Below are 16,434 nucleotides of genomic sequence, written 5' to 3'. Positions count from 1 at the left end.
TCCTGCTTGGGTATAAGGTGGGGAATGGACATGAACCAAGTAAAACATAAAATAAACCTGGCCAAATTGGGTTACCCAATGCTAGTACCCTTACTAAGGGGAGATCAAATATGGGTGAGTTTACTTTTGTACCCTTGAAGTAATTAACCCTATTACTTAATCAGATAATTTTGAAATTTAAAAACTAAAAAATAATTAATCTTCTCTTCTTCTTCTTCATCTATGTTTTCCATCAAACACAGCAAAAAAAAAAATCTCTGCAAATCGTCCAATTTGATTTTCATGAAAAATGGTTGATTCCAAACGATCAAGTAGCAATACAGATTCAACAGGACATATCAAGAGATCCAAATCAGAGAAAAAAGGTAAGGGAAAAGTTGGAACTAGTGAAATCAGTAAACCCGAAAATCCAATCCTTGAGAATGTTGAAAAGAACCCATTACCGGCGAAAAGAAGACTGTAAGTGATGTATAAACTCAAACAATTATTCTGATGTGTTGTATGATTGTTGTATCAGGTTAGATTATTAAAAATTATGATTTCTGTGTTTTAGTCGGCAAGGTCGATAATTTAAAACAACTTCGATTGTTGATATTTTGTAACAGCCGGCATGGTCTCAGGATGAATATTCTGCCGACTTTTTATTATGGTAATGTCGACTGTGAAACATTAACCAGGACGGCAAGGTAATCAATAACCAAATGTGCCGACCTTTCATATTTAATTGCCATCTGCTTTATAGTCGGCATCTTATATGATTAGTACCTTGCCGACTTTATATCACGGAAACTTAATTTTATAGTCGGCATCTTATATGAATAGGACCTTACCGACTGTGTATTAGCCGACATTGTAGATGAATACAACCATGCCAACCATGTGTTAGTCGACAGTGTTTAGATTATCGACCGTGCCGACTAGGTGACCAGAACCTTGTTTCAATGTGTAAAATTTTCATATCTTTTGTTTGTGTATTGTTTAGGTTCCCGAGGAAAACACAGAAGATATCCCTTGTCTTAACAATGCAGCAGAGCTATTAGAATGGATTGACAAGATTTATACTTCTTTAGAAGATCTTAGTGATGAAACTGAAGAGAATTTCCCTGTAAGAAAGTTACTTCTGATGGGTAAGAAAGATCTTGAAGAATTTCTAAGGTTTATGAACAGTCCTAGCAATCCCCTCAAGTATATTGAATGCACATCATAGAGGAGGAAGAAGAGTAGCTTGATCCAAGAACTTTTTTCAAGGCTTCTGACTTTTCTGGAGTGAACCCCTATTACAATGAGGCTAATGACTACATAAGTCCAGTGAAGGGAAAAGCAAAAGCTGATGCTGGTGAAAAAGCTAGTGATGGTGCAAAAGCTGGTGATGTGGAGGAAGATAACAACAATGAGAAGGATCCATGAAACTCTTAAACTTATTATGTTTGTGTTATTATGTTTCTAATATTATGTTTTGAACTCTTAGATTGTGGTTTTAGACTTGTCAATAACTCTTAAACTTATGTTAATTTTCAGTTTCACTTGCTTTAGAAAATTATTCGTTTTTCTGCAAGTTTAAACAATATTAGAGTTGTAGTAAGTCGGCATGGTTTGAATGCTCGACCTTGCCGACCATCCCAGGCTTTCTGCCATAGTGTTGTCAGGGATAGGTAGTCGGCATGGTTTGAAATGCCCTACCTTGCGGACTTACTATAACATGTAATGTTAGTAGTATAAAAATATTACTTTTACGTACAAAGTACAACTCATTGAATGCTCAACGTCTAGAATTTTCAAAATCAAGACATTAAGTGTGTTGTTATTATAAAAGCACTTTCAACTTCATCTTCAACCTTGCATAAAGAATGGAAGTCTCAAGTGCAACACAACCAAATGTTTGTAGTCTTTGTACACTAAGTGGTCATTTTGCAAATGCTTGTCCCTTTGAAGGAAGCAAATACACCATTGATGGTTGTAAGGGGTTCTTATTTCTTATGAAAGATGCAATATACTTCAAAATGCACCTGTTGTGGGTTTTTCTATTAGATAGATGAGCGCCTAGCTCCGTATGAAGATGAAGTTGCTAAAATCAACCTTTTACCATGCACAAATCCATGTTGCGGTGGTAAGATGAAGCTAATTATCTCTCCTAAAAAATTGTGTACAGGAAAAAGATACTATCTATATCCCAAATGTGTTAGGGTTAAGTTTTTAAGGTTTGCATGCTCTAATTAAGGTTTGTATGCTCTAATTAAGTTTATAAAGTTTGTATGCTCTAATTAAGTTTTTAAGGTTTTTAAGTTTTCAACAATCATTGTATTCGAATTTAGTCGGGAGCATACCAAATTCAAAGCGTGTCGACGACTGAATAGTCGACATTTAACAGATTATTAAGTTTTCCGACGGACGTATAGTCGGCAGTGTATTTATATAATACAATGCCGACTATAATGTGAAGAACATCCAGGAACAATATCTTTTTTGTCCCTTTTGGACGGCAACCACAACCCTGCCGAATATAGTGTGAAGAACATCCAGGAACAATAACATTTTTGTCCCTTTTAGTCGGCAAGGTTTTCTTCTTCAACCTTACCGACTACCTATAAGTCGGCAGTGTAGGAGTACAACAAACCTGCCAACTGTCCCAGGCCTTTTTTTTCTTGTGCTGTCATGCATATGCAGTCGGCAATCTGAAAAAATTATAACCTGCCGACCCTGGTATGGTCGGCAAGGTCTTGTGATAAATATATTGATGATTATACAAGTAAACACCAAAAAAAACACATCCATTTCATTCATTTTTAGTACTCCAAAGTACATTACACAAAATACGAATGTGATTACAAAAAGATTCCTTATTTCCTAATCATAACCACTCATCACTCAAATCTATTGGAGGAAGTTCATTCAAATCTAATGAATCTCCTTTAGTCAAATCTATGGGACATTCCTTAGACTCATCTAAAGCATTCCAAAGGTGCATGTTGTCCTCATAAAGTTTCACCCATTCCTTTAGTCAAATATTTGTGTAGCGTCAACCATTGTCTCTTGCAATATTCCACTACTTTGGGGTAATTAGTGCCCCAATCATCCTCGAACTCCTTCAAGTTTATCTCATATCTTTCCACACTCATCGACCAAACCAACTTATCCCACGCTTTCATGAATAACCCAAATTTGATCTCACCTTCTTTCCATTCTTCGTATTCTTTCTTTTTCTTTTCCTCTCTCTCCTCTTTAGTTAGTTTACTAAGATGTTCATCTTCCTCCTTTTCACGTTTAGTACCTTTCTTTGCCTTTGGCTTTTGGATATGATTCCTACAATTCTTTCTAAGATTGCATTGTATATGCCAAGTGCAAAGAAAATTTTGTGCCCTGGCAAAAACTATCCTCACGACGTTCATTAATGCTTGCTCATTGTCAGTCACTACAACCCCGGGAGTCTCGTCTTCGTGGCAGAGAAGCTTCAAAGTTTCCAATGACCAAATATAGCTATCATCCTTCTCACGATCCATAAAACACTATGCCACCATGAACAATTGCTTATCCGAGGTTTGTCCTATCATGTTCAACAAAGGCATGTTGTACCTATTCATCTTATAAGTACAATCCATTAACAAAACTTGGTAAAAGCACCGGGTCAATTGAATCATACCGGGATGCGCAAGAAAAATACGATCCACCTTCCCTTCCGATGACTCATGGTGTCTCACCGTGTAGTTATATTTGTGTGACAACCGTTGTGATTCTTCCATTACCTTTCTTCCATCCCATTCAATTCTTTGATAGTTTCTTTGGCCGCATAAATTTTAGACAATGAAGAAAGGTTATTCTTGTCATCCCTCTTGAACTTAGTAAGGAGCTTGCTTGGTTTAATTCCCCAACTTGTTCTTACTTGTTCAAATTTGTGCAGTTTCAACTTGGCAACTTGGGAGTGCCCAACAAGACTTTCAGGATCTTTATGGTTATGCCAACCAACATCAACTCTATTGATTCTCCACATGTTATCGGTGTCTTTGTTCCTCCAAAAAATAATCTTGAATGCGCATCCACACTTCTTTGACTTCGCCTTGTACACCCTAGTCGTCTTCTTATCATACACATAACCCTTTCTCTTATGACTTGCGTCCGGCGATCCACTACACTCGCATACCATTTCAAACCGCGAATCTTTTTGTTGGGTGTTTTTCACTAGAATGCACATCTTCTCTTTTGCTTTCTCAATAACCCACTTGACCGTGTCGTCTTTTTCCTTCCATTCCAAATCATAAGCATAATGTGCGGAAGTATCAGGATCCTTAACACTGTGAGCTTGAGGCTGATCCGTCATCGGTACCAATGCAATCCACAAAACATCACAAGTTAGTTGATATGTACTACAATAGTCGGAAACGTCGATATATAAAACACCAACGACCAAAGCACAACCGGCAATGTCGAAGAATAAAACAGTACCGACCAAACTACAGTTGGCAGGTTCGACGTAACCACAACAATGCCGACTTAAGCATGTTTCAAATCACGTCTCATGAGGTGCAAAAATCTTATAGTCGGCAAGGTTCATAATTTCGACCTTGCCGACTAAACATTTCTCATGAAAAGTCGTGGAATTTGGTAATAAAAACCTTGCCAACGCTTTTAGTCGGCGGGGTCGATAATCGTCGACCTTGCCGGTACTAGGCAGAAAAAGTGAAAAAAAAATCGATCATTTGCATGGAAAAATCACAATCAGGATTAGAATCAAGCATATAATCCATTTGATCATGATTTTGTAGATCATCATACAAGTACTCATCTGTAGGAGGAAAATTAGAAGACTCCCCACTTCAAAATCAGGATTAGAATCACTCATCTCACTCATATCACAAATTTCTCAAAAACTCCAACTCACCCCCCCCCCCCCCCCCCTCCCAAAAAAAAAAAAAACTTCCTCTACTACTTCATAGTCTTTCTTACTCTCAATCATTTCCAAATCCACTCATATTAATCAACTAACTAATCTAACTAATTTTACTAATCTAATCATATCAATTAAATTAGTCTTAATCATTGTCGGGGCAATTTAGCCATTTAGAAAATACATGGTTAAGGGGTGGCTTGTTTTACTTCAAAATGACCTAGGTTTTGTCTCATTCGGTATACCACAATTAATCTGGGTATACCCCAATTTGGCAAGGAAAATAAATACCTTAATTTTTTTATTTTTCCATCATGATAAACTTACCGAATTTTTTTCCGTACACCAAATTCTGACTGAGAAAAATTCTCGTGGGCCCAAACCCACCCCATATTTTCTCCAACGGTCCCCAGGGGTTGTGTGTCTGGACGTAGTTCCGGAAAAAATTCGGTGGGTGTATCATCCCCTAATTTTTTGTATATAAAACTCCTTTAGACCGAAATTAGGAGTTCCACCACCTCTTAAGTTCTCGTGCTTCGTCTCTTTTGTTATGGAAAATTACTGTAAAAGTTCATATTTATATGAATCTTCTACCAAACAACCTTTCTTAGTTAATTGTAATATTATCTTCCACACCACAGGGTACCTACCTTAAGTAGGAAAGAAAAACCTAATTGTGTTAGTCTTGTAAAAATATTAACATTGTTAACTTCATTTATATCTTCGTATTAATTGCATGTAATTGTAAACTATAAATTAAAAAATCTGATATATCTATTTCGCAGTTCAAAATGAAACATGTGTGTAGTATACCACTAACGTTCTACAAATATGATCAATCGTCTGTTTTGATGTTTCTTCGCATCAATATGGTACATAGTAAACCGAAGAAATTTATTGATAATAGTTTAGCACTATTTGGTAACTATGCATAAACTTTTATAACTTGGTACCAACCAAGCTTTGGTTTTTGAGCATGGACATCTCGCTCAACTTTTGTAGACAAATGACCTTTAGCTCTGGATAATTTGGACATGAAAGTAGATTGAGATTGTTTTATTCATTCGAACTTGATTGTAATGTCGGTATAGTTAGACTATTCATAGGTGGTTTGTTATTTCTCATTCGCCTGATATCTTGAGATTGAGACATTTCTATTGAGAAATTTAGAGAATTGGTATACGAATTAGAAGGATTTTTAGAGAAAATTGTTTTTTTTTAATTTATTTATTTTGAAGCAAGAATTTTTTATTAAATTGCTAAACGGATATATATTACAAGGTATATGACACCCTAGGATCAAATACAGTTGGACCGATATGACAAGATATTACAGTAACATGGTATTGAAACGAAATGCAAGTAGCATTATGATTCAAGTTGCAACGGGGGTAGTTGAAATTGGCGAGGGTGAGGTTGTCAAGGCCTCCCGTGGTTCGACGAATGCTTTCTACAATAATAGTATTATTTTTTAGTGGACACAGTTGTGTCCATAAAAACTTGGTTGTTGCAGATGTGGTTCGTTGATATTGATCTGAGACACTGTTAGGCTTTTGTCTCCATGTAATTGAAGTACTGCTCAATCGATTTCTTCCTACCTTCTTGGTTAACGGATTTTTCCATAACTCCAAACTGCGTCTTTATTCTTGAGTATGTGTTGAACTAGAATTCCAATATCTATCCTCTAAGGATGAATCTAATAAACACTACTGCTACAACTAAAGTTACTACAACTACTAAAACTAAAAACTAAAACAATACTAGACAAATAACGGACTAGACTGATTTAAACTAAGGTAATTAAAAGAGTACCAACCGAGCTTTGGCTTTTGAGCATGGACATCTGTCTCAACTTTTGTAGACAAATGACCTTTAGCTCTGGATAATTTGGACAGGAAAGTAAATTGAGATTGTTTTATCATCCGAACTTGATTGTAATGTCGGTATAGGTAGACTATTCATAGGTGGTTTTGATTTCTCCTTCGCCTAATATCTTGAGATTGAGACATTTCTATTGAGAAATTTAGAGAATTGGTATATGAATTAGAAGGATTTTTAGAGAAAATTGATTATTTTTTTTAATTTATTTATTTTGAAGCAAGAAATTTTTGTTAAACTGCTAAAGGGATATATATTACAAGGTATGTGATACCCTATGATCAAATACAGTTGGACCGATATGCCAAGAGATTACGGTAGCATGGTATTGAAGCGAAATGCAAGTGGCATCATGATTCGAATTGCAGCGAAGGTAGTTTCAATTGGCGAGGGTGAGGTTGTCAAGGCCCCTCAGGGTTCAACAAGTGATTTCTACAATAAAAGTATTATTTTTAGTGAACATGGTTGTGTCCATAAGAACTTGGTTATTGGTGATGCGGTTCGTTGATATTGATGTAAGACACTGTTAGGCTTTTGTCTCCAGATGATGTGAAGTACTGCTCAATCGATTTCTTCCTACCTTCTTGTTTAACGACTTTGTCCATAATCCAAACCGCGTCTTTATTTTTGAGTATGTGTTGAACTAGAATCCAATACATTTCCTCTAAGGATGAAGCTAATAAACACTACTACTACTAATAAAGTTACTACAACTATTAACATTAAACTAAAAAAATACAAGACAAATTACAGACTAGACTGATTTAAACTAAGGTAACTAAAAGAGTACAACTAAAGTTACTAGAACTATTAAAACTAAAAACTAAAATATACAAGATAGATTACAGACTAGACTACTTTGTTTGAAAAGACAACTGAATTGGGAAACAACTTGTCGAGTTCACCGGACGATTCACATACCAATTAGGTTATATGCTTGTTGCTGAAAGATAAAATGAAGAAGAAGCTGTGATACAATCCTAGGATTTTATCACTCAAAGAACTCAACATGTAAAGGTGTTGATGATGTTGTTTGCAAAGAAATATATGTCACCTTGGTCAAGACTTACAGATGAACTGGAAATATTAAAGAGGGCCAAATTGAGAGAATTGCTTGCCACAAGTTCCACTAATAATTCATTAAGGCTTATATGAGGTTAATTGTGAAGATAAAGATGAGTACTGCCAATCTAGATGAATCAGGGAACTAAAATCCTTTGTATAAGAATTCTGAATGTTGGTGCAGAAGATAAAGTATGATGCGGGCATAAAATTAATGAAGCTGTTTTGTGTGGACACACTGGTTAAATCTCAATACTATTTTCCAGAGACTAAAAAGATTAAACCCAAATTATGAAAAACTTTTATAAGGACTTAATTGATACCGAAAACAAATTACATGAAAAACACCATAACCTTGGGAAAAAAATAACATACGAAATCAAAAGAACTATCACAAACAACTGTGAATCTAAAATCACATTGAACTTTACAACACAACGCAAAATACATAAGGAAAAAAGATGAGACCAAAAGAGAGGACACAAATAAAACTTTAAACTGAAAATAATCTGGTAGATAGAAATAATTGTCTTTCAACTTTCGAAATATGTTAATATAAGAAAGCAAGAGAGTATTAAAGAAACTTTACACGCCAAGGAAAGACTATGCAGGATAGCAGACAACAGACTCAAAAGACGTTTTTCGGATGTTGGAAAACAATCGTGGCCGTTAGAACTTGAGACTATCGTTTCATGTATCTCCGATAACTCTTTTACCACTTTGAAAAATCAAATTTTCCCATCCATGTGGACGTTCAAATAAGAAAAAACTTTCAAGTCCTACCGTACTTTCTCTAAGTGGCAGAATATCTACAGAGCGGAAAAGACTTGACCGCTTGGTAGATATCTGGTCACTCGGTAGAGTCTTTATCTCTAGCAATAAAGACTCTAGGTTATTTTTTTAAAATATTATATCTTCTTCCAATTAATTTTATTTGGTTACCAACCAAAAGCTTGTTGCTAGCAATAAAGACTCTAGGTCAAAGAGGTGTTGGAGCCCAGCTTGTCGCTAGGTTACCAACCAAAAGCTTTGTATGATTTTATTTGTAGTTATAATTAAAATAATAAATTAATAAAAAAATAAAAAAAAATAATTATATTTAAAGAATAAAAATTAATTTTTAATTATTTTAATTTATTTTTATCATATAATCCCATACTGAATATCTTATAACATATAAAATCTGTTAAGAATTCTGTGAGAGTCCGATTTTGTACACACTCCTTAATGATTGTGCACATAACATTTTAATCTCTACCGTCGATTTGATTTCTGGAGTTATGTAACAAGAGTCGAGATTCTAAATATGAAGGGTAATTGGCTATTTGTTAACTAATCAACCAATCAAATGAACATGTCAGATATACACTCTTTAGAGAAGTGTGCACATAATTAAAGTCTAGTAAACACATACAAATAGATTTTCTTTATTAATAAAGTTTCCACCATACAAAACTAAGTGTATTTTTATGTTAAAAATTTACCAGCTTTTACCATGGTGGAAAAACATATTTGCATGTCCATATGGCAAATGGAAAAACTTACATCTACCATAGGTACCAGATAAGACACTACCAGTCAAAACTCCAAAGTACAGTTCTCATGTTTTGCCCCAATGTAGTATTGGTAATGGACTAGGCGATCATACAATTACCTCTATTTAATGTTTTTCTTTAAAAATAGTTTCATTAAATGCATTGGTTGAAGATTAGAAAATTACAACATTCTTGTCATAAATGATTCACAAACAATTACCTTCATTTAAAGTTTTTCTCTAAAAATGGTTACACTAAATGCATTGGTTGGAGATTAGAAAATTACAATTTTCTCGTCATAAACGATTCACAAACAATTACCTCCATTTAAAGTTTTTCTCTAAACACAGTTGCATTAAATGCATTGGTTGGAGATTAGAAAATTAGACCTTTCTCGTTATAAATGATTCACAATAAATATGGAGATTAGAAAATTATATCATTCTCGTCATAAATGATTCACAATAAATACAAAATTCCGCTTGAAGTAAACCTTTCATATATGAATAATCGTTACACTCGATATCCTACTAGTACTGGTCTTCCTTGCGTTGTATCCCAAACATGGATGACTTTTGGAGCAATTTGAGGAGGTATGTGATGTTAATTTCTTTATTTTTGTGCATTCAACCTTTTTATGGAGCTAGAGAGAATTATATCTCCAAAGAAGAAGACATGGAGATTGAAAGGCAGCTCAAAGTTCCCAATAAACCTCCGGTCAAAATGATAGTTGTAAGATAATTTTTTCTTAATTTTAAGTTAATTGTAAATCTACAATAAAAAAGATCGGTGCCAAATGGAACACAATGATAACCTTTTAGTTTCTTTTAGTTGTACTTTATACTATTATTATGCTCATTATCATAATTAAAAAGATCGTGTTGGTATTTGGTCTTTTGCTAAAAAAATCATTCCTCTTAAATGTTTATTATTCAGGCCAAACATGGTGATATTATAGATTATATTGATATCTTCACTCAACCTGCATTTGAGCATCCACTGCTGAAGGATCATAAAATCAAGGTATACCGATTAAAAAATATTGATAACTGATACAAAATTTTACTAGATCGATGCATATCTAATTGACCATTTTACTAGATCGATCCACTGCTGAAGGATCATCCATAGAGTCAGAGATTCAGCTTCATAGAGAAAAGTGTCTGCTAGGTATAGTGCCTACCTGAAGGACCCAAAAAAGAGAGTTGATATTCGGTTCTATTATTTTTTGGGAGTGACTAAATCAAACAATCCGATCAATTACCCGCTTACGCCTATGTATCATCACGTATGTTCACTTGTATTTTCCTTGTGCTTCCAGTCTAAATTATCTTGTTCACATTTTCAAAAGAAAAAAATAAAAACTAACTGGTTATCATTTATATGTCCAACTAGCTAGTTTGTGTCGTTAGAGCCAACAGAAGGCAAAAAATACTACGGCGGTTATGCTAGAATCGGTTTACACAATCCATCAGTAACTCAAAAGCAATTTAGCACCGCACAGATTTGGATTCAAAATGGTCCTGAGAAAGACATAAACAACATAGAGATTGGATGGGCCGTAAGTCACTCGTGTTTTAGTTATCTGCTTAAATTTTGTCTTTTGTTCTCCTAATCATTATGGAAATGAAATATGAATAATGATAATTATAATTATAATTTGAATATTCATCTGAGGCACCCTTGATATTTTACAACACCGAGGCTTGCAGGTGTACCCAAAGATCTTTGGCAATAATATCACCAGATTATTTTCCTATTGGACAATAAGATTCCTCCATACCAATGGTTTACCATTCTAGTATTTCTTCAGATAGCTTTACTGCATTATTACCTCAATTAAATCTTCTTTTTTGTACATTGTGCAACTATTTAGGCTGATGGTTACAAAAGTACAGGTTGTTTCAATATGTTTTTCCCGGGTTTCATACAAGTGCATCCTAGTATAACATTTGCTGAACTGTTGGAGCCGATATCGATCTATGGGGGGGAAGTATTCGATGCTCGTTAGGGTATATCGGGTAGGAATTTCTCAACTATAAGATGTCTCCTAACTGGCATTACCTTCTAGAAAACTTGACATATGATTTTTACATTGTTAAGTGTTAAACTTCATAAGTTAGCTTGTATTTCCTACTTAGCGCCAAAAGCCCAACAACAATTGTTACTAGCAACTCACTTTTACTAATAGATATGTGTATTGAACATTTTAGGCACCAACAAGTGGTGATTGGTGGTTATTTATTGAAAAAGAAGTGATAGGGTACTGGCTTAAGGAGCTCTTTACTCATCTAGCACATGATGCTTCTATGGTTAGATTCGGTGGAATTGCAGGGGAAGTATCTGGAGAACCAAGTCCGCCAATGGGAAATGGACATTCTCCTGCAAAACATTATGACCTAACAAGGGGAGGTTACATAAGAGAAACGATGGTCTTTAATGAAAAAGGAGTGCCAGTTTACTTTGATTTTTCTAAAACACTAAAGAAACAAGATACAACCAAGGATTGTTATGACCTTGACTATTACTCACACAAAGCGTGGAATCATATAATGTATGGAGGTCCAGGCGGATCCAGGTGTGCTTAACTATCAAGATTACTTGGTGATGCACATGAGCGTGTAATGTGTTGTTGACTTGAGTTAGAAATCCTAGTTAATTTGTTTTATGTAAGAATAAATCAAGGCGAGAATATAATATTATCTGATCGCTTTCTTTTTAAGTAAAATAAAATCGCCAATTTGAAAAAACATTGTACATTTTATTATCGAATTGGAGGCGTAGTCGCACCAATCCAAGAGGGAAACAAAAAAAGAATACCTTGTGCTGTTATGTGATAATGTTGGACTTTCCGTACATTATCTTTAGCATGTGATAGTATGACTAATTACATATTTATATGCTGAAAATACATTCGGTTTTAGCTAATTGCTATCAATCACCTCATCCCAATTACATGACTTATTAATTGTTCCATAAGATTTGGGAGTATCAACATTTCCACAAAATATGATCAACTTCTTCCAAATAATACTACAGAAGCAACATTTGATCTCTTCAATTTCACCACATCTCTTGATAAGATTGTCAACCATAGGAATATACTATCAGTAATTAATAGAATGAAATGAAATCTCTGTTGTTCTCGAGGGAAACAAAGAGAGAGAGAGTAATATTGTTTATAGTGGTTTTGGATAGACCGTCCATGTGAACCACTGCAGAACCACACAGACACACAAAAAGTGGGCTCTGCCCCAGAGAAAAAACAGAGGGTCCCGCTTTTGTGTATGTTAGGGTCTATGCGGTTTTTAAGGAGTTTATATAGGATGGTTTGGGAGGAATTTTTGTATTATTTAACGGAGAGTTATTACACGTCAGATATGGACAAACTGTTAAGGACACAACTTCAACATTTACACATTATTTGTTTACAATAACACTCTAAATACACTTTTCAAATCACTACAAATACTACTTATCTAACACCCCCAAAGCTCAGAGTTTGAGCAGGAGTGAAGACACTGAGCTTGGACCTCAAAATGCAGAATCTAGGAGAAGCCGTATGTTTAGTGAAAACGTCTGTACGTTGATCCTTTGTGTAAACGTACCTGACAATAAGCTTTCCAGCAGCGACCAGTTCTCTAACGAAGCAAAATGCATTTTTGATGTGCTTCATGCGATTATGAAAAATGAGGTTTTCAGTAAGATAATTGGCACCTAAATTGTCACACCAAAGGACAGGTAGAGACGCAGTAGAAAAAAAAAATCGTAAACCAAAGATTGAACCCATAAAAGCTCTGAAGTAGCATCAGCAAGTGCGCGATATTCTGATTTTGTACTTGATCTAGAAACTGATTTATGTTTTCAGGAACACCAAGAAATTAGATTAGGTCCTAAGAAAAGCACATACTACATACAACAAAACTCCGATAAATTAATAGTCTTGGGACTGCTAAATTCTATCAATTTAGCGAAGTATTAATTTATAGATAAATTAATAAATTATTATTATATCAAAACATACCCAATTTAACTTTAAATTTCTAAAATAAACGTGTAGTATTAAATATCTAGAGATTATTTTATGACATATTATGCGTATAAATATATATATTTTAATGTTAAAATTAAAATAAGAAAAAAAACACAATAAAATCATTTCGAAACTTTTGATAGTAGTGAAAATGAAGTCCAATATATTATAAATGCATACAAAAACAAATAATCGTAGATGTCTGTTTTAATAAGCATCGTAATATAATGTAATCTCACTGATTATTAATTTATATATTAGTTGGGTCCTATTGGAAGCTTAAATTTTTTATTATCTTATCAATTTAGCGAGGTTATTAATTTAGCACATTGGTCCAAATTGGGATTGGCAAATAATATTATCTTAGCGAAGTTATTAATTTATCGTTGATTAATTTAACGAAGTTCTATTGTATTGGAAACAAAATATCCGAAGCATGCATGATGCATATACTAAAAACTGAATACCCCTTGTGAGCCACCTATGTAATTTTGTAGATATTAATGTTCTTGCGAACCCATCGGCCCAGCGTAATTATGTAGGCGCGTTCTTTGATGCATCTATATTCCTCCGGTCCAATCAAGGGTGTAATAATCGTGAAGACACTGATAAAAACATAACACCGCCATCTAACGACAAATTGTCGAGGTAGGAATTACTGTTTAATCCAGTTTTTCATGATCCAGTTAATGGCTAGTCCACCCGTGAAAAACATTTACTCCCTAGTCCAAAAATATGTTTTTGGACTAGATTATTTAGTCGCTAGTCCAAAAACTTTTTGGAGATTATAAAGTGTGTTTTCAAAATGCCTAAAACACCCTTCCAAATCTAATTAGTATCAACACATGTAAATTTTACTAGTAGTATCAATATGGTGATATTACATATTAATATGTACTATACTAGTTGTAACAAAAATATGTTACTAGTAAATTAAGTAACTACTTTACTAGTATACTAGTAAAGTAAACTATTTTACTAGTAATAACTAGTAGTATCAATATGTAGTAACTAGTATGTAGTAACTAATAGTAATATGTAGTAACTAGGAGTAATATGTAGTATCAACATATAGTAACTAGTAGTAATATGTAGTAACTAGTAGTAATATGTAGTAACTAGTATGTAGTAACTAGTAGTAATATGTAGTATCAATATGCAGTAACTAGTACTTTACTAGTAGTAACATATGTAGTATAATATAACAATATTAATATGTAGTATCAATATATAACATAACAATATTGATATGTAGTACATAACATGTTGATACTACATATTGATATGTAGTATCAATACATAACATAACAATTTATATGTAGTATCAATATGTCGATACTACATATTGATAGGTAGTATCAATATACTCCCTCTGTTTCAAAAAGACCGTCCTCTATTCCATTTCCGTCAGTTTCAAAATTGTGTCCAACTTTTGTTTATAAGCGTATTTTTTCAATGAACTCTCTATTATAACCTTTAATTTTTTATATTCATAAATGCATATTAATGGGACCTAATCCAAAATATTAAAGAAATATGTACAATTAAGGAAACAAACATATCCTTCATTCCTTTTAAAAGACAATACATTTGGCTCCAAGATTTAAATTGCCTAAAGAGATTATACTCCATACATTCTATATCTTTTAATTTTCCTTTTTTATTTCCTCTTTACAATTCTCTTAACAATTTTAGGCAGTTTTTAATACTTGCATTTTTATCAACATAAAATAGGTAAATAATTAAGTGTAGTCAAGTAAAGTATTATGGTCTCCTTAATATTTTGACAAAAAGTCAAAGCGGACTGTCTTTTTGAAACGGAGGGAGTATAACATAACAATATTTATTTATATGTAGTCATAACATATTGACACTACATATTGATATGTAGTATCAATATATAACATAACAGTATTTATTTATATGTAGTCATAACATACTACTAGTATGTTACTACATACTAGTAGTAACATATTACTAGTAACATATGTAGTATGTAGTAATATATGTAGTAACATACATAGTGTTATATGTTAGGGTTAGTAGAGTCATTTTACTCTTTTCAAAACTTTTTTGGACTAACGAGTAAATATATTTTCCCGCTGGAATAGCCATTAACCCGGGTCGGGTTTAATGGACTAAACAACAAAGTTCTCATTGTCGAGACTAGGAGATATGGGCCGGGTTTGTACACCTTGAGCTACTAAAGGTTGGCTCATGTTTAGATCAATTTAAAACTTGAACAACTTGTGGACATCAAATAAGTATGAAACAGCTCGAGTTAGTTTTGAGCTTCACTTGTTCGTTCAAGCTTTGTATACACCTATTCTTTGATTTTTGTCGGTAGTTGTGTCTACTAATCAGTAGTCATAAATTAGTATCATTAAACGGCTAAACGGTCCAACCTAATGATAAAAACAGGTGAATCAACTCTGAACTGGTGATCTCAAATCACATGGTCTGGATCGACAAATCCAACCATACATTTATTGAAGAGAATGACCTAAAGTAATCTCTTCACTCAATGCAAGCATATCTAAGTTCTACTCTCAAGTGGTCTTGCCATTTTATACCCTCTCTAGACTCAAATTACTAATAAACTTTATTTTCAAATAACAATTTCTTACTTATCCAATTATGTAATGTAATTACCTAAAATGAGCTTAAAAAGGTTAATATTCCTTGATCAATTTGGAATACTGAAAATGATACCGAGCACCACTTATTTTTAAACTCAAAAGAGAATACAACACTTCACTTGCAGAGCTAATGGAGTTGACAGGAGCAAAACCGGTTAGGAGTTATATTACCAAGCTCGTTGGTACCATCCACGCAGGCGCAAAACTGTCATTAAGGCGATCTCAAATGAAAGATTTTGATCCATCTTTGCATTGAATAAACTGCGACTCAAGATAATATTTCACATCTGGAACTCCATATACAACACTAAAAAATACTTTTATAATGAATGGATTTCAATAAATTTATTCTCAAATTTTAATCCTTACTTTAATCTATATATTTAATTTATCTAATCTAATCAAATT

The 16,434-nt window shown here is 33.6% G+C and overlaps 1 protein-coding gene across 1 annotated transcript; it reads left to right on the top strand.

Moving 5' to 3' along the window:
* The first annotated feature begins 7,079 nt into the window (after positions 1-7,079).
* LOC113272217 lies at positions 7,080-11,942 on the top strand. Its single transcript, XM_026522091.1, has 3 exons — positions 7,080-7,256; positions 10,291-10,377; positions 11,568-11,942. The coding sequence occupies exons 1-3, from the start codon at positions 7,080-7,082 to the stop codon at positions 11,940-11,942; spliced, it is 639 nt and encodes a 212-aa protein (XP_026377876.1).
* The last annotated feature ends 4,492 nt before the right edge of the window (positions 11,943-16,434 follow it).

This window comes from Papaver somniferum, chromosome 4 (assembly GCF_003573695.1).
Source record: "Papaver somniferum cultivar HN1 chromosome 4, ASM357369v1, whole genome shotgun sequence".
NCBI classification, from domain to species: Eukaryota; Viridiplantae; Streptophyta; class Magnoliopsida; order Ranunculales; family Papaveraceae; genus Papaver; species Papaver somniferum.
The sequence above is the reverse complement of the archived record's forward strand: the minus strand, read 5'-3'. Positions and strand labels throughout refer to the sequence as shown.

Excerpts from the sequence above, each read along its gene's own strand:
- LOC113272217 (XM_026522091.1), top strand. The coding sequence starts at position 7,080 with ATGGTATTGAAGCGAAATGCAAGTGGCATCATGATTCGAATTGCAGCG. Across the intron at positions 7,257-10,290 it reads ACTTGGTTATTGGTGATGCG|GCCAAACATGGTGATATTAT; the intron begins GTTCGTTGATAT and ends TTTATTATTCAG. Across the intron at positions 10,378-11,567 it reads TGAAGGATCATAAAATCAAG|GCACCAACAAGTGGTGATTG; the intron begins GTATACCGATTA and ends TGAACATTTTAG.